This window comes from Panthera pardus, unplaced genomic scaffold, assembly GCF_024362965.1.
Source record: "Panthera pardus isolate Hobbes unplaced genomic scaffold, ASM2436296v1 HiC_scaffold_8, whole genome shotgun sequence".
Classification (NCBI taxonomy): Eukaryota; Metazoa; Chordata; class Mammalia; order Carnivora; family Felidae; genus Panthera; species Panthera pardus.
This window is the reverse complement of record NW_026527013.1, coordinates 8874274-8897709: the sequence shown is the minus strand read 5'-3', so window position 1 is coordinate 8897709 and position 23436 is coordinate 8874274. Positions and strand designations below refer to the sequence as shown.

General features: G+C 52.9%; 1 protein-coding gene across 4 annotated transcripts; it reads left to right on the top strand.

The window, feature by feature from the left end:
* The first annotated feature begins 12156 nt into the window (after positions 1-12156).
* ACP5 (acid phosphatase 5, tartrate resistant) lies at positions 12157-19426 on the top strand. Of its 4 annotated transcripts, none has more exons than XM_053897529.1 (6): positions 12157-12265; positions 17078-17165; positions 17402-17662; positions 17874-18001; positions 18145-18490; positions 18882-19426. In XM_053897529.1, exons 3-6 carry the CDS (start codon positions 17402-17404, stop codon positions 19152-19154), a joined length of 1008 nt encoding a protein of 335 aa, XP_053753504.1. In that variant the 5' UTR covers positions 12157-12265; positions 17078-17165; the 3' UTR covers positions 19155-19426. The 4 variants fall into 4 exon arrangements, with proteins under 4 accessions (XP_053753504.1, XP_019283162.1, XP_019283160.1 ...); XM_019427617.2 differs by lacking the exon at positions 12157-12265 and adding an exon at positions 12471-12494; XM_019427615.2 differs by lacking the exon at positions 12157-12265 and adding an exon at positions 15484-15930.
* The last annotated feature ends 4010 nt before the right edge of the window (positions 19427-23436 follow it).

Here is a 23436-nt window from a genome sequence, read left to right as displayed (position 1 = left end):
TAAGTACCATGTTGAGTAGACTTTCCCATTGAATTGTCTTGGGCCATAGGTGTAAAATCAATTAACCAAAAATGTAGGGACTCTCAATTCTTCCTCGCTGATCCATGTCTAATCTTATGCCAGTCCCACACTGTCTTGGCTACTGTAGCTTTTTAAAAAAATATATGTATTTATTTTTAGAGAGAGAGAGAGGTGGGAGGGGCAGAGAGAGAAGGAAAGAGAGAGAATTCCAAGCAGGCTCCACACTGTCAGCATGGATCCTGATGTGGGGCTCAAACTCACGAACTGTGAGATCATGACCTGAGCCAAAGTCAGACACCCAACAGACTAATCCACCCAGATGCCCTACTATAGCTTTATAGTATGTTTTGAAATGTCCTCCAGTTACCTTCTTCCTATTCCAGATCCTGTTTATCTCTGAAACCCAGTGACTCTCCTCATCTGTACTCCTCTTCCCAGCTGGGATCCTGCTCTTCTGTCCTCCATAATTCCTCCCACTCTGGTCTCCTGCTCCCCCATACCTCAGGATCTTGCTATTTTTCTTTCTGGATCTCCGTTCTTCCTCTCTCTGGAAACCCACTCTCTGCTCCGACATTATACCTCTTCACTCTCATTCCCATGACCCCTTTGCCTCCTGAGCTTCCTGAGCTGGTCTCCATCCTTGGGCAGATCTCTGCCCCGGGTTTGGCTCCGTCTAGGTCTGTGAGGGTGCGACTCATGTCTTCAGAGTGTCCACCTGGGATGAACATGGCAAGCACTGGCCCCAGGGGCACAGGACTCACAAACATTTCTGAGCCCTTTGCCTCAACTCCTACCTCCTTCTCTCGTCTCTCATGGGGTATCCTGGGGCTAAGTTGGGGGGTAGCCCTGCGGGTTTAGGAGAAGGGACCTTTTACCAGGGGAATCAAAGGGGCTAGAAAAATCAGATGAATGTTCTTCTCATAAAAGACAACACACATGTGAGTTCTTACTGAACGATTTATTTGTTTTGGGGGCTTTGGGGTTTTTTTTAATATTAAATATAATTTATTGTCAGATTGGTTTCCATACAACACCCAGTGCTCATCCCAGCAGGTGCCCTCCTCAATGGCCATCACCCAGTTTCCCTTCTCCCCCACCCCCCATCCACCCTCAGTTTGTTCTCAGTATTTAAGTCTCTTATGGTTTGCCTCCCTCCCTCTCTGTTACTTTTTTTTTTTTCTCTTCCCCTCCCCCCTGGTCTTCTGTTAAGTTTCTCAGGATCCACATATGAGCAAAAACATATGGTAACTGTCTTTCTCTGCCTGACTTACTTCACTCAGCATAATACCCTCCCCTGAACAATTTCTTTGTAACACAAACTGTCACCAGCACCTAATCCGTGCTCTGCCACCAAGGCAGGGGACTTTATCCTTCAAGGAGTGTGGGCGACCTTGTTACTCACTAAACTACTGTCTCTCAGCTTTGGTCCCATCCTTCTAGGCCGTTTGGTGTGTTGATGGAATGGGGCCCCAGCAACCCCTGTTTCCGTTTTCCAGAGGCTCCCAGTCAGGCACTTAGAGACACTAGCACAAGTCCACCCACACGGCTTTCTCAGGACTCTAGGTTCCAGCCCCACGGGACACCCCTTCCAAGTTTATAAGCCTTCCTCATCTTCTTCCACTTGATCCCCCAGCCCAAGAGAGAAGCAAATGATTCCTGGAGTTGCTACTTCCTCTCTACCTTTGGGTTTTCTTTCTGTATTTCAGTTCTTTGGTAACAGGTCAATGATTTTTATGCTCAGTTCTCCTTATTACTGTAACTTCTGACTGGAGTGTGGATGGTCTTTATATCATCTCGCCTCCAACTCACTAAAGTTTATGCCTGCCTTAGCAGCCCCAGGTGCCAGGGGGGTTTGAGCTCAGTAGACAGACCCTGCCTTTACCAAGCCAATCTCATGACAGGCGACTTTGATCCTTCGTGTTGGCCAAGACTGTCTCTCAGAAGCCCCTTCCCTCTCTATTGTAGCGTCTGCCTCTCCTGGCTCTTATACTCTGCGTCTCTTCCCTTTGGGCGGCATCAGTAGCTCGTGTCCCAATTTGGGGAGCCTGGCCTTGAACTGCAGGAACAGAGCAGACCTTATTCACGAATTCGTGTGTGAGACTGTCCTAACCTGTTTGGCTGATGCGAGAAAGACTGGCGCCAGGCGCTCACGTCTCTAACTCAAATCTCAAGTGGCAAAAGCAGCAGGCACTGTTCCCAAAAGCTGCCTGGCACTCTAAAGACCCACAAATACCGGGGGCAAGCGATGAGGAGATTAAGACATACCATAGACTGCCTAAATTCTGGAGGAGAGACCAGAGTGAGATTCTTTGAGATTTTAGGACATCTAAAAGCAGCTGTGTGGCAAGTGATGTCAGAGAAGATGGCGGAGTCAAAGGAGGCAGAAATCTTTTTTCTTTTATTTTGTCCACCTGGACAATTATACTGACACAAATTGTCTACAGTTAACTATTTTGAAACGATGGAGTCATTTTGAACTTGTGGCTTCCAGTTCCAGTTTTTTGTTTTTTTTTTGTTTTTAACTTTCCAGGCTTTGAACTTGTGGCTGGTAGATTGCAGTTAATTGCAGTCAATTTCAGCCTCTAGTGCAGCAGGAGAGTGACTACCCATTGCTCACCACCACCCCCCTGGCAGACAGCTTTGGAGAAAGTGGCCTATGTTCCAGGCGTGTCTTGGGGGAACCAAGGGGGAACCAAAGGGCCCTGTCTTCTAATTACGTGGGTTCTGTGTTCTGATTGCTGCTTACTGCTTTTGATCACTGAAGTACAGACACCGAGGCTGACTGCCGTTGTTTCAGTTGCCATCAACGAAAGTGGATTCCAGGAGATCTCAGGGAATAGCATTTGTTGGGGTTTCTTCCCCTCCTTTTCTCCTTTTGGAGGATTATGATACTCGTAAGCAACCAAATACGTGGGGGACTTCAGAAAGCCAATGCACAATGCTCAAGGAAAAAGCACAGGTTCGGGAAAGACTGTGAAGTTCTAAAGTTTCCACCTCAGGCTGATCTACAGAACAGAGACCCTACAGCAACTTTGGTGAGAATCAAATTCCCAGAGTTACATTATAAGGTGCCATTTTCAGGTTTCAACAAAATACAAGGCAGACAAAGAAACAGGACACTATGGTCCATCCGTAGAAACAAAGTGAGCAAAAACCGTTCCTGAGGAAACTCACATGTTGTACTTACTAGAGAAACACTATAAAACAACTATCTTAAATATGCCCACAGAGTAAAAGGAAAACATGGGCAAAGATGGGGAAATGGTGTATAAACAAAATGAGAATATCAATAAAGAGAAATTACAGAGGCGCCTGAGTGGTTGAGTCGGTGAAGCGGCAGACTCTTGCTTTCAGCTCAGGTCATGATCTCAGTTCATGAGATCGAGCCCCACATCAGGCTCCATGTGGACAGTGCATGGAGCGTGCTTCTGATTCTCTCTCTCCCTCTCCCTCTGCCCCTTCCTCCTCGTGCTCGCTGTTTGATTAAACAAAGGATTATAGGGGTGCCTGGGTGGCTCAGTCAGTTAAGTGTCTGACTTCGGCTCAGGTCATGATCTCGCAGTTCATGGGTTCAAGCTGTCAGCACAGAGCCTGGAGCCTGCTTTGGATTCTGTGCCTCCCTCTCTCTCTGCCTCTCCCCAGTACAAAGCAAATAGAATGAAGAAAAGTGAACAGAGCCTAAGGGATCTGTTGGGCAACGCTAAGTAGACCCACACACATACCTGGGAGTCCCAGGAGAAAAGAGAGAGAAAGGCCAGAAAGAATCTTTGAAGAAATAATACCTGAAAACTTCCCGAATTTGATCAAATAAATGACTTTCTGAATCCGGGAAGCTCAGCCAACCCCAAGTAGGATAAACTCAGAGGCCCACAGCAAAGCACATTATATTGAAATTGTCAAAAGACAAAGAGAGACTCTGGAAAGCAGCAAAGGGAAAGTGACTTGTCACATACAAGGGGTCACAGTAAGATCCCCCGCAGATTTCTCACTGGAAATCTTGGAGGCCAGAAGGTAGTGGGCTGTTCTATTTAAACTGAAAGGGAATTTTTTTTTTTTTTTTAAAGACTGTCAATTGAGAATTCTATATCCAGTGACACTGCCCTTCAAAAAATGAGGTGGGCATCTGGGTGGCTCCGTCTGATTAAGCGTCAGACTCGATTTCGGCCCCAGTCATGATCTCACAGTTCCTGAGCTTGAGCCCCATGTAGGGTTCTGTCCTGACAGTGTGGAGCCTGCTTGGGATTCTCTCTCTCCCTCCCTCTCTCTCTCTGCCCCTCCCTCCCCTCAAAATAAATAAATAAACTTAAAAAAAAGAATCATATCTAAAATCATGCATCACATGATCATAGTGGAGATCATGGTGGATGTCTCACTAAAAAAAAAAGAGAGAGAGAGAGAGATACCAGGGAGCCCCCCCCCCCTCTCTCTCTCTCTCTCTCTGTTCACCTCTACCCTGTGAGGACCCAGAAAGAAGGTGACCATTTGCAAGTCAGGAAGAACGCCCTCATCCAGAATTGAATCGGCTGACACCTTGATCTTGGACTTCCCAGCCTCCGAAGCTGTGAGACATAAATGTCTGCTGTTGAGACCACCCAGCTTACGGTGTTCTGTTATCGCAGGCTGAGTGACTAAGCCAGAGGAATAGCAAAGAAGTTAACCCCTCACACCAGAGATGGGTCACGGAGGGCACAGAGTGTTGGGGTTAAGCCTGAGGTTTGGAGTCGGGAAGAACTGCCTTCTTACCCAGGCTGGTGACCTTAGACAAGTCCCCTGAGCTCTCTGAACCTCAGCATGCCCTTTGGCAAAGTGGACGTGATGAAGCCATTCTGAAGCCACCTTTAAACTGCATGAGACATGCTTTGGTATTATGTAAATAGAGGTAGCTGCTGTTATTTTTTTTTTTAAATTTTTTAATGCTTATTTATTTCTGAGAGAGAGAGAGAGACAGAGACAGAGCATGAGCGGGGGAGGGGCAGAGAGAGAGGGAGACACAGAATCGGAAGCAGGCTCCAGGCTCCGAGCCGTCAGCACAGAGCCCGACGCGGGGCTCGAACCCACCAACCGCGAGATCATGACCTGAGCCGAAGCCGGACGCTCAACCGACTGAGCCACCCAGGCGCCCCAGGTAGCTGCTGTTATTACTGGTGTGGTTTGAAGTGTCGGGCTTCAAAGCCAATGGCCAAGAATTCTCGAGATGTCTTCGGTGCAAAATGGTGGCTTTATTAAAGCACGGGGACAGGACCCATGGGCAGAAAGAGCTGCCCTGGGATTGTGGAGTTGGGGGGGCGGGGGTGGTAAAGGCAAAATGGGGGTCTCCTGAAGGACTTTCATGTGCTAAAGAGGACTCCTAAAATACTGAAGGCCTCAGTATCGTCCCATACCTATATCGTCCCCTGCCTATACTCTCTCTCGCTCAAAAAAAAAAAAAAAAAAAAAAAAAAAAAAAAGTAGGAAGTTGCTGGAGAACCGTTATACTCTGTATTTGCCTCAAGTATTTGTCAATGGGCTGCGGGTTATAAAGAAATTTAATTTCACCTGCCATTTTCTTCTTGCCTTTGTTCCCCACATCGCTGTGGAGGGGAGGGTGACGTTGGGGCTCCAGGAAACTGAGCCCATAGGTTTCTGGAGATTAGGCTATTGATAGGATTATCTTTTTCTTGTAATTTACCGAGACGTTTGTAAACTAATGGAGACTCCTGTCCTGCACGACTGCGATCTCTATCAGTTAACCATTTATTTTCTCCTTTCCTTTGCTCTTGGGCAGCCAGGAGTGCCTGAGGAATGTCACACAAATCCCACCTGGGGGGGGGGGGGGGCGGTGGTTGGGGGGGGTCAGCTTGCCTAATGCTCCCTCTTCAGGACAGCAGTAGATGATCAGGAAATTACAGGCCGGGACAGCCACCCAAGTGATGGGTGCCTGGCCCTGGGTGGTAGCCATGGGGATGGCAGGGTGAGAGCAAGAGGGGAGTTAGGACAGGTATTAGGTGTGGGTTCCAAGGGTGACCCCATGACCCAGGCTGAGAGGAGCAGTTAAGGCAAGTGAGAGGGGGGAATGTTTCAGGAGTTCAGCTTTGACCTTGCTTTGCACATGCCCTTCCCTCTGCCTAGGATGCCCTTGCTTCTTGTGCCTTCCTGCAAACTCCCCTTGGTTCTTGAAGATGCTGCCATAGGCACCTCGTCCGAGAGTCTCTCCGGAGCAGATAACAGCGTGCAATTTCCCAAGAAGCCTACAGCCCCTCAGGTTATTCTGAAAGCATCTGAAACCCCCGGTATCTCCTTCGGAGTTTCTCTGCGGCAGTCCTAGGACGGATCCATCGCAGGACGCTCCAGGCGGGGCACAAGGGGGCAGGGGTGGGGGGCGGGATGAAGCCTTTGCTCACCAAAACGGAAACGCTGTCGGCAGGACGAGGCTGCAGTTCAGGCTGTGACCACGCGGGGGCAGCAGCACACAGATCAAGGGTCTGAGAAAGGCACCTCGGCGTTCAGGTCCCTGCCGGGTGTCCCCTGAGCTCCCCAGGCCGAAACCTCCGCGCGCGCGCGCACACACACACACACACACACACACACACACACACACACACCTTTTTTTTTTTTTAATGGGTAAAGGGGAAACCCCTACGACCCAGTTTATCCCACCCAGTAGCCCGTGCCCCAAATCCAAGCTAGTAGAAATTATGCAAAACCTAAATTAGATCAGCCCCCCCTGCTCGGAATTCTCCCCGGCACCCACCTCACTGTGGATAAAGCCCCCATCCTTGCAGCCCCCAAGGCGCAGGCTGTCTGTCCCTCCCCCCCCCCCCCCCCCCTTCACCTCTCAGTCTTCATCTCCTCCCACTTAACCCCTCACTCGCTCTACGCCAGCCACACTGGCTTACCGGTTCCTCAAAGCAAACAAATTCAGGGCAGTGTCTGGGTTTGGGACAGCTTTGGTGCCTAGAAAAAACCATCATTGTGATTACTTTGTAAATCTATAGTTTGTTTCTTTCTTTCTTTCTTTCTTTGATGTTTATTTATTTTTGAGAGAGCAAGAGACAGCATGAGCGGGGGAGGGGGAGAGAGAGAGGGAGAGGGAGACCCAGAATCCGAAACAGGCGCCAGGCTCTGAGCTGTCAGCACAGAGCCCCACGCAGGCTCGAACTCACCCACTCAGGTCAAGATCATGACCTGAGCCGAAGTCAGATACTTACTTAACCGACTGAGCCACCCACGAGCCCCGTAGTCCATTTAAATTATACTTTTAGAAACAGTTTCCCTGAAGCCTTTGGTTCAAATTACAGCGATTATGTTACTTATACACCTGGGTAAGCGGACCACCACTTGCAAAGAGGCCACTGGAGAGGCCTTTGGATCCGTTTTGAAATATGATGGGTTCAGGTACCTGGGTGGCTCAGTCAATTGATTGAGTATCCGAATCTTAATTTTATTAAGATCCCAGGGTTGTGGGATCGAGTCCTGTGTCAGACTCCGCTGAACATGGAGCCTGCTTAAGAATCTTTCTCCCTCCCCCTCTGCTCTTCCCTGATCTCTCTTAAAAAAAAAAAAAAAAAAAAAAGGGTAGTAGGTTGAAATCGCTTAAATATTATAGATGGCAGGGGCGCCTGGGTGGCTCAGTCAGTTAAGCGTCCGACTTCGGCTCAGGTCATGATCTCACGGTCCGTGAGTTCGAGCCCCCCGTCGGGCTCTGTGCTGACAGCTCAGAGCCTGGAGCCTGTTTCGGATTCTGTGTCTCCCTCTCTCTCTGCCCCTCCCCTGCTCATACTCTGTCTCTCTCTGTCTCTCAATAAATAAATGTTTTAAAAAAAAATTTTTTTTTAAGTCTCTTATGTTTTGTCCCCCTCCCTGTTTTTATATTGTTTTTACTTCCCTTCCATTATGTTCATCTGTTTTGTATCTTAAAGTCCTCATGAGTGAAGTCATATGATATTTGTCTTTCTCTAATTCCACTTAGCATAATCCCCTCCAGTTCCATCCATGTAGTGGCGAATGGCAAGATTTCATTCTTTTTCATTGCCGAGTAATACTCCATTGTATACATATAAACCACATCTTCTTTATCCTTTCATCCACCGATGGCCATTTGGGCTCTTGCCATACTTTGGCTATTGTCGACAGCGCTGCTATCAACATGGGGGTGCAACTATTTAGGGACTTTCTGAATTGAAATTATGGGAGTTGGGGGGAACGGTTCAACTTCATAGGGATGAAGTTTTTTTCTTTCATAAAAGGAAAATGTGTATCTGAAGCAATTACAACCAGATGCTGACTTTTGCTTCTTCCTGTGGAGGTATAGGGGTGTGTGGGGGATGACCTTCTGTGCTTTTCTGTGTGTCAGCTTTTAATTTTAGTAAAAATACAAGTAACATAAAATTTGCCATATTTACCATTTTTTTACATTCTATTTTGAGAGAGAGAGAGGCGCACACGCAAGCAGGGGAGGGGCAGAGAGAGAGGGAGAAACCCCAGCAGGGTCCTTGCTGTTAGCACAGAGCCAGACTCTCATGAACCGTGAGATCGAGACCTGAGCCGAAACCAAGAGTCGGACGCTTAACTGAGCCACCCAGGTGCCCCCACCTTTACTTTTTAAGTGCACAGTTCAGTGGCATTAACCACATTTCACGTTGTCGTGCCAACATCACCACCTCTGTCCTTCGGGACTTTTTTCATCTTGCAGAACTGAGACTCTGTCCCTATGAAACATTAACTCCCCATCCCCCTCCCCCAGCCCCTTCTACTTTAGGTCTGTACGGATTTGACCACCCTAGGAACCTCCTACAAGTGGAATCATACAGACCTTTTGTAACCGGCTTATTTCACTCAGCATAACGTCCTCAGGCTTCATCCGTGTTGTAGCAGGTGCAGGAATCGTGTCTGTGTTTTTCAAATTAAATTTAAATTACAAATGCAAAAACATGGCTCAGTCCGGTGGGCATCCGACTCTTTGGTCTCGGCTTGGGTCATGATCTCGGTTTAACGGGTTTGAGCCCCGCTTCCGGCTCTGTGCTGTCGGCTCCGAACCTGCTTGGGGTTCTTTCTCTCCCTTTCTCTCTGCCCCTCCCCGCACTCACGCACGCGCTCTCTCTCAAAAATAAACACTTAAAAAAATACAAAAGCAAGTGCACATGATTAAAACAGATGAGCCCTTTTGCAGAGCATGTAATGAATGGCAAACACCTGTGGAATCCTCGCTTTCTCTCTCTGGTCATTTCCACCGACCATTCTGAACGGGAAGGCTCCCTCTATCCACCCATAGGTGAATGGAGCCCCCACCTGCTGATTTTCTGGGGCAGTGGACCAGGATTTAGCTCACAGCCTCCTTCTCTCTCCACCTGTCTCCCCACACCCATGCAGATCCCACATCGACAGGCGCTGGCCATCTTTGAAATTTTTCAGGAACACGTTTACTTGTTATTTCTTCTTCCCCAAACTCTGTTTCCTTTGTTGCAGCTGGGTAACTGTTAAAAGTGAGTGTTTCCACTCACCTCCTGGGGCCCAGGCCCTCCTAGATGTCTCTACATAGATCAATTCGTTTCGTATCCGCAACAATGACATCTGACCTCAGGTGGGTGCCCTTCCCAGTCCCATTTCAGAGACGAGAAGCCGAGGCCCAGAAAGGTTAAGTCACTTGCTCCAGGTCACAGACAAAGGCTTGGCAAGCGAAGCCCTAGCTGCCTCTGGTTATTCTGAAGTGTTTGCTTTGACTCTCACTGGGGGTGAATAAGCTATTCCTTTAATGGCTCTAGCCAAGGTTTACGAGACGCCGGGCAAGGTACACTTGGGATTTGTCCACATCATTGTATGTAAATTTCACATCGAAGAAAAGAACGGTCAACAAACATTGAACTCCGGTTCATAGAATAAGCACTGGAGCTTGGGGAGGGAAGAGTGCCGGTGTCCGTGACGTATTAAAATGAGTAAAAAGTAAGATGGCCGGAGGGGCAGGGATCAGCGCAAATACATTCAAATGTTAATTACCGTATCTAGGAGCGTGAGGGCATTCGCCGTGCGATTGCACAATCCTTTGAACCTGGCTGTCCGTTGGAAATATTTCAGAGCAAAATGCGGGGACCTCTGTCCCGAGCTGCCCACAGGAAAACATCTCTTCTCTCACCCAGACGGGCAAGAGGCCCCCTCAGACTCAGTACGTGCACACTGGGATTTGCCTACTTCCTCAAAAACCGATCCTGACCCTCAGTCTGTCTCTTCCGCGGGGTGCTTCTCACTCCCCGGGCTCAAAGCTAAGGAGTTGCCAGAGATTTCTCCTCCTCACCACTGGGACCCAAGACTTAGCTTAGGGTGACCAACTGTCCTCCCGTTCTCACCCAAGACTGAGGGTTCTCGGGCGCTGGGGCCTTTGGGGCTAAAGTCAGGGAAGTCCCAGCCAAACTGAGAGGAGAGGTGGGTCCCCCAACTGATCATTTCTGCCTCCTAAACACGTTCAGTTTATCCAAATCGCCACTGCCCTAGTCTATGCCAATAACACACATAATAGCGACGACAATAAACTCTGGTAACTGCTTGCAGCCAGTCCTCGTTAGGTACAAGGTACCGTCCCGCACATCCCATCCACGGCGGGGCTTTTGATCGACACAACACCCTGTGTTGAACAACTGTAACACCATCTGTGTTAAAGATGAAGAAATAAGACACAGGGAGGGAAAGTCTCTAGCCCCCAGTCACACAGCTAAATAACAGCCAACGTGCTGGCATCTGAACCCAGGCAGATGGCCACAGAGCCCCCCGGGCCCGACCACCTTTGAACAGCCATCCTGGAGCACCGATGCCAAGATGCCAGCCCCCTCGCTCTGGGCTCACCCTCCATCAACAACCACCTGTGCTCTCATCAGAATGATTATTCAGGTGACCACGGTTCTCCTGGCCACAGACACGTCACCAGCTTACAGTTTGTAAAGACAAACTCAATACAGAAACGAATAAAGTAGAAAGTAATGATTTCCCATAGCAATCCCCTCTAGGGATACCTTTTTTTTTTTTTTTTTTAAGCTTACTTATTTATTTTGAGAGAGAGAGACTGAGCAGAAGAGGGGGCGGGTTGGGGGGGACAGAGGATCCGAAGCGGGCTCTGAGCCAATAGCAGAGAGCCCAATGCGGGGCTCAGACTCAGGCACCATGAGATAATGACCTGAGCTGAAGTCAGACGCTCAACCGGCTGAGCCACCCGGGCATCCCGGGGTGCCATTTTTAACTGGGTTCCTGTTGGCATCAGAATCTCTTCTTGGGGTACAGCTACCAGCACTTGTAGTTCTGATTCATGATGTAGTGTGACAGATGGATGGGTAGATGGATAGATAGATAAAGTCGAGATAGAGAAATAGATAAATGGATGCATAGGCTGCTAAATTAGATATAAATCAATATAAACAAATAGATGATACACACACAGATCTGTCTTTGTCTTGCTTGTTTCCAGACTGATCTTGTAAAAACACAGCTCAGGACCCATCCTCCAAACCTGTCACCTCCGGAGCAGGTCCACACTCCATGGCTCCAGGATCTTGTTCCTGTGTCCCCTTTACCCACGGCGGTCTGGTGCACACCTCCCTTCGCTGACCTGCTCTTGTCAGAAGGAATGCTAACACTGTGCCCCCATCTGCCCCCACCGAATGTCCCGTTGTCCATTCAGATCTGCTTTCGTGGGAACGCCCAGTGGGGAGGTGGGGAGGGGTGGTTGGCAACAGTAGAGATTAGGGGAGTGGGTGATGGGGCTGCTAACTGAGGCAAGAGGCCAGGATAGTCTGAGGAGGTGGCATTTAAGCCGAGTGCTCAATAACAAGATGAGGGAGGCATCCCGGGTGGCGGGAAAGGCAAGTGCAAAGGCCCTGTGGTGGGAATTAGTTGTCCTTAGAGTGACTTGAGCACTACCTAGACAGGAGCGGGATGCAGAATGTAATCGGGGGTCAATGAAATATCTCCAAGAGTTGTGTCCCGGGTGGATTATAAACAACAACAAGGTTAGACCTGAAGCCAGCTGTAAAAGATCTGGTGGAACCCACCGGAGAGATGAGGCCAGGAGAGCAGGGGGGAGGCTGCGTGCAGACAGGAGGGAAGGGTGTGTCCTAAAAGGGCATTCCTTCATTCCACCATTCCCCAAATAATTCCCCGGAAACAGCCCTTGTGTGTTCCAGATTCTAGATGCCAGAGACGTAGCCGTGATCAAGACCAAGGAAGTTCTTGTCCCCGAAGAGCTCGTTCTGGGAGGGAGACAGACAGAAAACAAGATAAACAGGTGTGTGGTGTGTCAGGCAGGCAGAGTGATAAGGGCTAGGGAGGGTGCGGAGGGTGACAGGAGTCAGGTGGGGGCGGGGTGCGTTTTAGTGAAGTTACAGGAACTTGAACACGACGGGGGGCGTGGGGGAGCCCCCACCCGGCATATCTGGGGAAGGAAGAGCCTTGTAGCAGGCGGAATGGCCAGAGCCAAGGCCCTGAGGTCGGAGTGAGCTTCTGTTCCAGGAAGGGTGAGAGGCCGCAGGAGTGGGTGAGTGGCTGCAAGGAGAGAGGGGAAGGGGGGGGGCGGGCAGGGCTTCCAGAAGTCAAAGGAGGAACTCAACCATGGGATTGACGTTGGTGTTGGGAAGCAAGGCGGGAGTGAGCCAAGTCCCCATCCACCGCCACAGAAAATCTGCAGAACAGGGCTCGGCCGGGCAGATGGAAGGATAAGAGCTCCTTGAGAACGCAGGAGGTGACCAGAGACATAAAGCCAGGAATGCCTGAGGTCTCGCTACATGCTCAGCACAAAGCCTGGTTTATTTTGTGTAATTTTTTTAAGTTTATTCATTCATTATTTATTTTAAACTTTTTTTATCTTTATTTATTCCTGAGAGAGAGAGAGAGAGAGAGAGAGAGAGCAGGGGAGGGGCAGAGAGGGAGACACAGAATCCGAAGCAGGCTCCGGGCTCTGAGCTGTCAGCAACGAGCCCCGACGCAGGGCTTGAACCCACGAACAGCGAGACCATGACCTGATCCAAAGTCGGACGCTCAACCGACTGAGCCACCCAGGCGCCCCAATTGATTTATTTTTGAGAGAGAGAGAGAGAGAGAGAGCGGGAGCGTGTGCATGCGAGCGGGGGAGGGGCAGGGGCGGGGGAAGAGGATCCCAAGCAGCCTCCACGCTGTCAGCGCAGACCCCGATGCAGGGCTCCATCCCGCGAACGATCTCACCAACTGTGAGATCACGACCTGAGCTGAAACCAAGAGTCAGACGCTTAACCGACTGAGCCACCCAGGCGCCCCTGAGTCTGGTTTAGTTCATCGTGTGCCCAAGCTTTTGCATTTTTCTCATTTAAAAAAATATAGGAAATGTTAACACTTGAAAAAGCTATAGAATGGTAAGTCTCACTAGTATCTCATTTCTCTGAAGACAAACGTGGGCATAGAAAAATTGACAGAAAAAAAATTAATGGGTAGTAACTCTCTGGGCAAGAGAGTCACTGGCGAGTGTCATATTTTCTTTCTATTGTTCAGTATTGTGTAACTTTTTTATAAAGACCACGTGTTACAAAAAGATAATAACGATAATTTTGTGTGATCTCACACTAAATACATGAACAGAGGCGCCGGGGTGGCTCAGTCGGTTAGGCATCCTACTTTGGCTCAGGTCATGATCTCCCGGTGCCTGAGTTCAAGCCCCACATCGGGCTCTGTGTTGACAGTGCAGAATCTGCTTCAGATTCTCTCTCCCTCTATCTCTGCCCCTCCCCCACTGCACTCATTTCTCTCTCTCTCTCTCTCTCTCTCTCTCAAAATAAATAAACTTAAAAAAAATACACATACACAGAAAGCAGAGAAGATAGCTCCTAAAACCCCTGCGCCCTCCACATAAAGAAACAAACGTTGGGGCGCCTGGGTGGCTCAGTCGGTTAAGTGACAGACTCTTGGTTTCGGTTCATGTCATGATCTCACAGTTCGTGAGTTCAAATCCTGAGTCGGGCTCTGCACTGACAGAGCAGAGCCTGCTTGGGATCTGTCTCTCCCTCTCTCTCAAAATAAATAAATAAACTTAAAAAAAAAAAAAAAAAGCTAATGTTAACACTTAGTCCTAAATGCTTTGGGTAATTTCCCCCCTTTTTTGGTAAAAGAAAACAGTAGGGATAAAGTAGAACCTGCCTCCCCAATTCCCCTCGTCCCCAGCCCCAATTGCATTGTCTTGTGGTCTCCCCAGAAAACACCCATTGCCCTGAATCTGGAGTGAGGTCTTTGTTTCCTGAATTTACTTTTTTTTTTTTTTAATTTTTTAATGTTTATTTACTTTTGAGAGCAGGGGAGGAGCAGAGAGAGACAGAGACACAGAATCCAAAGCAGGTTCCAGGCTCCAGGCTCTGAGCTGTCAGCACAGAGCCTGACGCGGGCCTCAAACTCACAATCCACGAGATCATGACCTGAGCCAAAGTTGGATGCTTAACTGACTGAGCCACCTTGGTGCTCCTATTAACAAGACTTTTCAAACAAAAATCCAAACAATACATGGAATATAAAATGGAAAGAGAACACCCCACCCCACCCCCAAAGAAAGGAAAGCAATTAACAGCTAGAGTATGAATTTCCCTAGCATGTCAGCCCCAACAGGGCAGGAATTCTGGTCTGTCCTGTTCACTGCTGCTGAGTCAGCCAGTCCTGGGCATTACAGTGGGTGTTCAATGCCCGTTCAATCAAACTTTACCTTCCTCGGATTATGCCCATTTTCATTTTTTAAAAACATGTTTTTAGTGTTTATTTTTGAGAGAGAGAGCACGCAAGGAGGGGAGGGGCAGAGAGGGAGGGAGACACAGAATCCCAAGCAGGCTCCGGACTGTGAGCCATCAGCACAGAACCTGATGCAGGGCTCCAACTCACAAACAGTGAGATCATGTCAGACGCTTAACCCACTGAGCCACCCAGGCGCCCCGGATCATGCCCGTTTTCAAAGCACACTTTTTTACGTGAGCCTGGACCGTTTGGTTAAGACGGTACCTGTCAGGTGTCTCCGCGGTCAGGTTCCTGTCTTTTGCTTTGCCACACTTTATTCTTTGAAGGAAGGTCACTACCTCTTCTGAGTACAACCCACATGGAAAAGGAGGCGGGAAGGGTTGAGTTCTAGCTGCGGGACCGAGCATTTCAACTTACCCTATTTGGAATTAATCTTTAAGGGAAGATTTGACTTTACCGCCCTCACGCCCATTTTATTTATTTTGAAAAAGAGAGCGGGGGAGGGGGGCAGAGAGAGAGAGAGAGAAAGAGAGAGAGAGAGAGGGCATCTTAAGCAGGCCCCCCACGCTCAGCGTGGAGCCCAAGCGGGGCTCCACGGAAGGACCCTGGGATCCTGACCTGGGCGGAAATCAAGAGCGGGATGCTTAACCCAGTGAGCCACCCCGGGGCCCCTGCCTTCCTCGCGCCCATTTTAAAGACCAGGAAGCTGAGGCTGAAGACGACAAACTTCCTCACTAGAGGGTGGCCCAGCCCAGCGTGAGGCCCGACCCAGTGATCGAGGGCCGTGCGCGCCCCAGGTGGGGAGGAAGGGGGCGACCCGGCCCGCGCGGGCGGGGAGGCAGAGGGAGGAACTTCGGTCTCTGAGCCCCGTCCCCGTCCCCGGCCCGGGCTGCAGCCCAATCGGCGGGCCTGGGCCGTCCCCCGGGGTGCTCTAACCCATTTTACAGACGTGCTGCCTGCGCCCCCGGAGGAGGCGTGGCGGCGCTCGGTGGCCCAGCAGGATTCCGGGGGCGGCGGGCCAGGCCCGGGAGGACACCCGAGCCCAGGAGGCCGAGGCGCCCGCCCTCCCCGCCGGGGATCACCTGGGCCGGCCCGGGGCCCGCGGGCCGGGCGGAGAGGGCCGCCGCCTCCTCAAAGCCCGGCAGCCCGCGAGCGCCCCGCACTCCAGCCGTCCGGGCCCCGCGACGCCGCCTGCCCCGCTGCCGGCAGGTGAGACCGGCCGTGACCTCCGCCGCGGCCCCGCGGGAGGGGGCTCCGCCTGCCCCGGTGACCCACTTCCTGTTTGTCCGAACTGCGGGGGCGGGAGGCACAACCGGCTAGCCCGCACTGGGTGACCGGGGGCAGGTCACCTCACCTCACTGAGCAGGTGACCTCCGCGCTGGATGACCCCCCCCCCCCCCACAAGTGTGCCCTCGCAACTGACTGGAGGGACCCGTCGTGAGTGCGCAGGGGACGAATCAGGGCGGGTGGAGGAAGGCAGGGAGGTGAGGGGCAGGTCAGACGGGCCCCAAGGGCAGGGGTCCCACTGGCCAAGCGCCCGCCTACTCTCAGGGGCAGCGGCCACCCGGGGGGGCCTGCGGGCGGCCGCTGAGGGTGTGAGGGTCAAAAATCAGTGGTCACAAGGTGTGTCACCAGCTGCCTCCCCGCCTGGGTTCCTCCTGCGGGGAATGGGGGTGGGGAGGAGGGGAAGGTGTGGGCAGGACTTCCTGGAAAAGGGAGACCCTGGCGTTTGGGGGAGGGAGGTGACCCTGGGACTCAAACCCATATGTTGTCAAACACACATCACCCACCAGGCACACAACTCGCGTGAGACACGCAACCCAAACACACGCAACCTGACTCAGGCCCCGAACGGGGACACAGATGGGCGTCCCGCGCGGTTCCACTTTAGAGCCCAGGCGAATGTCACAGACCCGCCACCCGGGCCTTGCAGGCTCAGTGCGCACATCTGCAGGGACAAAGGACTCCCAGGCACACAGCAGACATGTGACCCAGGCAGGCACGCTTGGCTACACACAGGAAACAGCTCAGACACACCCGTGCACAGGCAGCAAGCGCGTCCCCGGAGCACGTGGACGCACAGGAGGTGTCGGGCTGGGGCGCACACATTCAGCCCCAGACCCAGCTCACGCACCTCACCGGGTGCCCCGGGGCCCACGACACAAGCAAGCTCGTGTGGGCACGCTTAGAGGCCGTGAGGGCAGGCGCGGCTGCACGTGGGCCAGCCCCCGACCCCGAATCCCGTGTCCAGCACTGGGGAACTCCAAAGCTCACATGACCCAAGGGGAGGGCTTCTGGAACAGTCTGCGGAGAAACTGCATCATCCTCACTAATGATCCATTTCCGTCCGCCCCAGGGAATAAAGGCTCAGTGACCGCCAGTTCTGCCCAGGAGCTCACCTGCCTCTCTGAGCCCCCGGCTGACTGGCTTGTGCCTCCCCCAGGGTGAGTGCGGGGAGTGGGACGAGGGAGGCCGGAATGGGCCCGCACGGCCACCCTTCCCTGGCCCAGGCCGGGCCCCCCCCCGCCTACCCTCTGACCCTCCCGGCCCTGCTGCCCTGAGGTCCTGGGAACTAGGGCCCCACCGGGGGCTTTCCCCGGGGCCAGCCCTGCAGGGGTCTCCCGGGCCTGCTGCCCAGGCCTCAGCCCCGGGCCCTCAGGCTCCGTCTCTCCCCTCCCAGATGGACACACAGACTGTACTGCTCATCTTGCAAGCCTCACTGGTGCTCCCCCTGGCTGACGGGGCCAACCCGGTCCTGCGCTTTGTGGCTGTGGGTGACTGGGGAGGAGTCCCCAATGCCCCGTTCTACACAGCCCGGGAAATGGCCAATGCCAAGGAGATTGCCAGGACCGTGCAGATCCTAGGCACAGACTTCATCCTGTCCCTGGGGGACAATTTCTACTTCACTGGCGTGCAGGACGCCAACGACAAGAGGTTTCGGGTGTGTGACCCCGGAGTGGGGGTGGGGGGCCATACGTGGAAAAGCCTTGCTCGACCTTTGGGACTCCGGGGAGGGCAGAGGGAAGCTGACGCTTGCGCGCACCTGGGGCGCTCCGTGTCTCCCTTGGCCTCGGCCCCTCACTGGGTGGGAGCCTCGGGGTAGCTGCTTGACCCTGGGGGTGGGGGTGGGGCGTCCCTTCTGTGTGCCACAGGAGACCTTCGAGGATGTGTTCTCTGCCTCCTCCCTCCGCAACGTGCCCTGGTACGTGCTGGCTGGCAACCACGACCACCTGGGGAACGTCTCCGCGCAGATCGCCTACTCCAGGATCTCTCAGCGCTGGTGAGCCGGCCCCCAGCCATGCCGCACCCCCCCCCCCCCCGCCCCCGCCTCACCCAGGGGGACCGAGCACCCAGGGCTCGAACCCGGGCCTCGGGCCTCGTCTGCTCAAGAGGTGGCGCCCCGTGCCTCTCTCTCCTCCGCAGGAACTTCCCCAGCCCTTACTACCGTCTCCGCTTCAAAGTCCCACGGTCCAATGTGTCTGTGGCCATTTTCATGCTGGACACAGTGACGCTGTGCGGCAACTCGGACGACTTCCTCAGCCAGCAGCCCGAGAGGCCCCGTGACGTGGCGCTGGCCCGCACGCAGCTGTCCTGGCTCAAGAAGCAGCTGGCGGCGGCCAAGGAGGACTATGTGCTGGTGGCCGGCCACTACCCCGTGTGGTCCATCGCCGAGCACGGGCCCACCCGCTGCCTGGTCAAGCAGCTGATGCCGCTGCTGGCCACATACAAGGTCACCGCCTACCTGTGCGGCCATGACCACAACCTGCAGGTGAGGGGTCTGCGGGGGAGGTGAGGAAGGGGCCCCCAGCCCAGCCGGCGGGCCACAGGGCGCACCGGGATCGGCCTGCCGCCTGGCGGTCTCCCGAATGTCCCTCAAGCTGTACGCTGTCTAACCAGGAAAAGAGCCCAAAGTTTCCCCAAAGCCGTCATACCAGCTACCAGCTGCTAGCTCATTCGCTTCTCTAGCTGTGAAGCAGGATCAGTCCATTGCTACAGGGGAGGAAACTGAGGCCCAGAGGGTTTCTGCTCCTCGCCCAAGGTGACGCTGCGGTCGGGGACAGACCCGACCCTGGATTCGAGACGGGGGGGCACAGAGCCCGCGGTCAGCCTCATCGAGGGGCTGGGGCCGCTGACCCTGACCCTGCGCCCTCCGTGCACAGTACCTCCAGGACGAGAACGGCGTGGGCTACGTGCTGAGCGGGGCCGGAAACTTCATGGACCCCTCGAGGAAGCATATGCGCAAGGTCCCCAACGGCTACCTGCGCTTCCACTATGGGGCCGAGGACTCGCTGGGGGGCTTTGCCTACGTGGAGATCAGCCCCAAAGAGATGAGCGTCACTTACATCGAAGCCTCGGGCAAGTCCCTCTTCAAGACCAGACTGCCGAGGCGAGCCAGGCCCGAGCACCCACGCGTGCGCCACTCTAGGGCCTGAGGCAGGGGGGCCTCCCTGCCGGCGGGTGGCTGGGCCCCGCTGGGCCGCGTGCCCGTGGGCAGGCTTCCTCACGGGCCTGGGGAGCTGCGGCGGAGCAGAAGGAGAACCACAGACGAGGAGCGGTGGCGCCAGGTGGCCCTTGTGGCAAGGATGCCCACGTCTGTGAAAGCAACGTGGGCACGTGGACCAGCCGGCGTGCCGTGCCCCGTGGCCGAGCTTGTCCAACCTGAGCTCCAGGTGGTGGGGGGGTGGGGGGGCAGGGAGGGAAAGCTTTCTCCTGAACCAAGCACCTGTCACTGCCGAATATTCAATAAAAAAAATAGTTGCAGAGGCTGCACGCGTGCCACGGGCGTCTCTCTCCTCCCCTCGATGGCGTGTTACATCACCCGTGGGTCTGAGAGTGTCCCCTTCGTCGCTCAGCGGGCCTCACGCGTGGAGGCAATTTGAAGTAAAGACCGAACCGAAAGGGGGCGCCCAGGTGGCTGAGTCGGTTGAGCATCCAGACTCTTGATTTCGGCTCAGGTCACCATCTCACGGTTCGGTTCGTGGGTTCGAGCCCCGCATCAGGCTCAGCACTGGCAGCCCGGAACCTGCTTAGAATTCTCTTTCCCTTCCCCTGCTTGCTCACTCTCTCTCTCTCTCTCCAAATAAGTAAATAAAGAAACAAACAGACCAAACCAAAAGGGTTACCAGATGAATCAAGGCTTCCTCCTCGGTGCCCACCTCCCCAGGCGCCCCCCCATCACTGTTTCTTTCCTGCCAAAATGGATGCCTCTGTAATAAAAACATCCCCCTTTTTTTCTTTTACACAAAACAACACGATAACACACACAGTTCTGCGCACGCTCTTTCTGCTAACCACAACTCGCCTGTTCGTGACAGAAGATTCCTTTTTGTTCACTCCGATATGGAACCGGTAATGCAGTCACACACATCAAAAATCTAAAGTTTATGGAAAAGTGAAACATCTCCCTCCCTCCCTGTACTTCGGTCCCCCTCTCCAGAAGGAAACAACTTTCTTATAAATGCTTTGTTGCCTTCCAGGATTCCTCTACTCAAATAAAAAGCAAACGTGAAGTTTTGTTCTCCCCTCTCCCACTGATCTGCACCTGGCTTTTTTTGTTGTTTTCAAACCAGCTCTATGGACGTGTGATTGACACATCGTTAAGTGTGCAATCTGTCAACTGTGGACAAAGGCACATAGCCACAAACCCACCCCCACAATCGAGACTGAAGCATTTCACATAGCCCATGGGTTCACTTCGAACTGCGGGTTTTGTCTGTTGTACCTGGAGATCTGCCCATCAGATCTCAGGGGAACTTCTGGCTCTTTCCACAGCTACAGAGGTCCTGCCGTATGCCTACCCACTCTCTACGAACCAGCCGTCGACCGAGGGCCACCTGAGTTGCTTCCAATAATTTTGCTATCCTCAAACACCGCTGCAATAAATGACCCTATGCATTCACTTCCTATGTGTACAGACAGATTTGTAGGATACATCAGATACATTCCCCAAAGACTGCCCTTCTTTTAAAAAAAAAAAATTTTTTTAATGTTTTTAATTTTTGAGAGATAGAGCACGAGTGGGGAAGGGGCAGAGAGAGAGGGAGACACAGAATCTGAAGCAGGCTCCAGGCTCCGAGCTGTCAGCACAGAGCCCGACGCGGGGCTCGAACTCACGAACCGCGAGATCATGACCTGAGCCGAGGTTGGACGCTTAACTGACCGAGCCACCCAGGGGCCCCGAGGTTTTATTTTTAAATAATCTCTACATCTAACATGGGGCTTGAACTCATAACCCTGAGATAAAGAGTCACATGCTCTACTGACTGAGCGCCCCAGGTGCCCCAGGAGTCCCTCTTTATGACAGCCATGGAGCTTCCACCTGATGTCACTGGCTCCTTGCCGGGCCTGCTGAAATCCATTCCAGTCTTTCCCTCTTACCAACCAACTGCAGTGGGTGCCCCTGGCCCCATGCTTTCTGTACATCTGTGCAAGTATGTACGTAGGAAAACTTCCAGAAGCAGAGTTGCATGAGGGCCTCTTTCTTCCAGTGGATGCTGAAAGCTGCAGACAAGCCCAGTTCCCCTCTGGGAGGGAGTTGAGTAACACCCACCCACAGCCAGCCAGGGCCACCCAGAACAGGGCAGGTCCCAGTGCTCCCTTGGCCCCTCCCTCAACTGTCACTTCAGCTGCTACAGGGCAGGGACCCACTTGTTTGGCTCCAACTGTCAGCCCAGCTGAGTGAAATGAGATCGCAACCTGGATAAAATGTAACTGAGGTTAGTTTTAGGGAGAGGAACTCAGGGAGTGTGACACCTTCCATTCGCTACTTTATAGAAGCTGATATTGTTGAATCTGTTACAGATACAACCCCGGGGAGCATGTGTTACTGTTAAAATTAAGCAAAGCTATCTTACCAAAATGCCAGCCCTGAGTTCCTTCCTGGGATTACTACTACCAGCCGAGCTCTACTCCACAAAACACCATCGCTTCTAATCCTCACCCATGAGGCAAGGGCCAGAATCATCCTCGCTTCTCTGAGGACATTACAGAAACTCGACAGATTAAGTAACGTGCCCAAGGTTATGCCCAGGAAGTGGCAGACCCTTCCTTGATCTGAACCGCAAGAGTCAAGGCGGTTCGCAGCCACCCTGCCTGTTCCCACTGACTCAGAGGCTCCAGGCAGGGCCGGGATCTGAATCAGAAGTCAGCCCAGCGTCCCTGTTCACAGGGCCTGGAGCGTGGAATTAGACCAATGTCCCTGTTCACAGGGCCCAGCACGTGGAAAGGAGAAGTGACCCACCCAAGCTGACACAGGGAACGAGTGGCAGGGAGCGGGCTTGTCACCCAGGCCCCCTTCTCCACAACGACCAAGTGCTGTTGCCAGGTACCAAGCACAAGCACCAGGCAGCTGGGGACGCAAGGAACAGCAAAAAGAAGAAAGCAGGGAGGACACTCGGGCTCAGAGGGGTTCCATCCAGCCCGGGGGACGAGGCCAGCTAGCACGCAGCCATTGTTAGAAAGATGCCTTCTGGGGCGCCGGGGTGGCTCAGTTGGTTAAGCGGCTGACTTCAGCTCAGGTCACGATCTCACGGTCTGTGAGTCCGTGAGTTCGAGCCCCGCGTCGGGCTCTGGGCTGATGGCTCAGAGCCTGGAGCCTGCTTCCGGTTCTGTGTCTCCCTCTCTCTCTGCCCCTCCCCTGTTCATGCTCTGTCTCTCTCTGTCTCAAAAATAAATAAACGTTAAAAAAAAAAAAAAAAAAAAGAAAGATGCCTTCTAAACTTCAAAAAACTGGAGGCCAGAGATTCTCAAGGCCAGCCACAGGCTTTCATATCCTCGCACTCTTCCCAAGCAACCGGCTGGGATTCACCCATCATGGATGTTATCATCTCCCCCCACTCCACTCCTCACCCCAGGTGCCGGGACCGGCAGTGGCATCCTCTTGCAGCCAGCAGCTTGTCCTGGAGGTCAGGCCACACCCTCAACACCCTCGCAGGCCAAGAACCACAAATAAGAAGGTGAGAGACCTGCCTTGCGAAAATGCACGGTCATCAAAGCAACGCGACGCCAGCTCAGAGCACACGTCCGGAGGAAATCCAGCAACGAGTTCGAGAACACGCGAGACCGCAAGGCAGGTGGAAGGTGGTGCTGCAGTTTCACGGGGAAGGGTGTTATTTGCCTTGTCAATTTCCCCAGAAGACAGAGCCCTGATCCTCCTTCAGACCACACACACAAAAATAAAACCCAGAGGGACCACACGTTTGAATATAGAAATACAACACCAACAGGAGTCGAACGCGAACATCCACATCTGAATAAGATGGCTCAGGGTAGCTCTGTTCATGATTGCCCCGGAGTGGCAACAACCCCCACGTCCGTCCATAGGTGCAAGGAGAAACAAATTGTGGTCCATCCATGCGATGGACTACGACTCAGCGATAAGATGGGACAAGCTGCTGATAGACATGACATGGACAAGTCTCCAGCTGAGTCAGCCGAGCAAAAGCAAGCGAAACTCAAAAGACTACAGAATGTATGATTCTGTTCATATGACTTTCTGAAAACTACATAAAGGAACTGAAAACAGGTCAGTTGATGCCAGGGGCTGGGCATAGGGGAAGGAATGGACTACAAAGAGACGCGAAGTGGGGCGCCTGGGTGGCTCAGTCGGTAGAGCGTCCGACTTCGGCTCAGGTCATGATCAAACGGTCCGTGAGTTCGAGCCCCGCGTCGGGCTCTGTGCTGACGGCTCAGAGCCTGGAGCCTGTTTCAGATTCT

Coding starts and splice junctions, on each gene's coding strand:
- ACP5 (XM_053897529.1), top strand. CDS start 17,402: ATGGACACACAGACTGTACTGCTCATCTTGCAAGCCTCACTGGTGCTC. Junction 17,663..17,873: donor CCAACGACAAGAGGTTTCGG/GTGTGTGACCCC, acceptor TGTGTGCCACAG/GAGACCTTCGAGGATGTGTT. Junction 18,002..18,144: donor TCCAGGATCTCTCAGCGCTG/GTGAGCCGGCCC, acceptor TCTCCTCCGCAG/GAACTTCCCCAGCCCTTACT.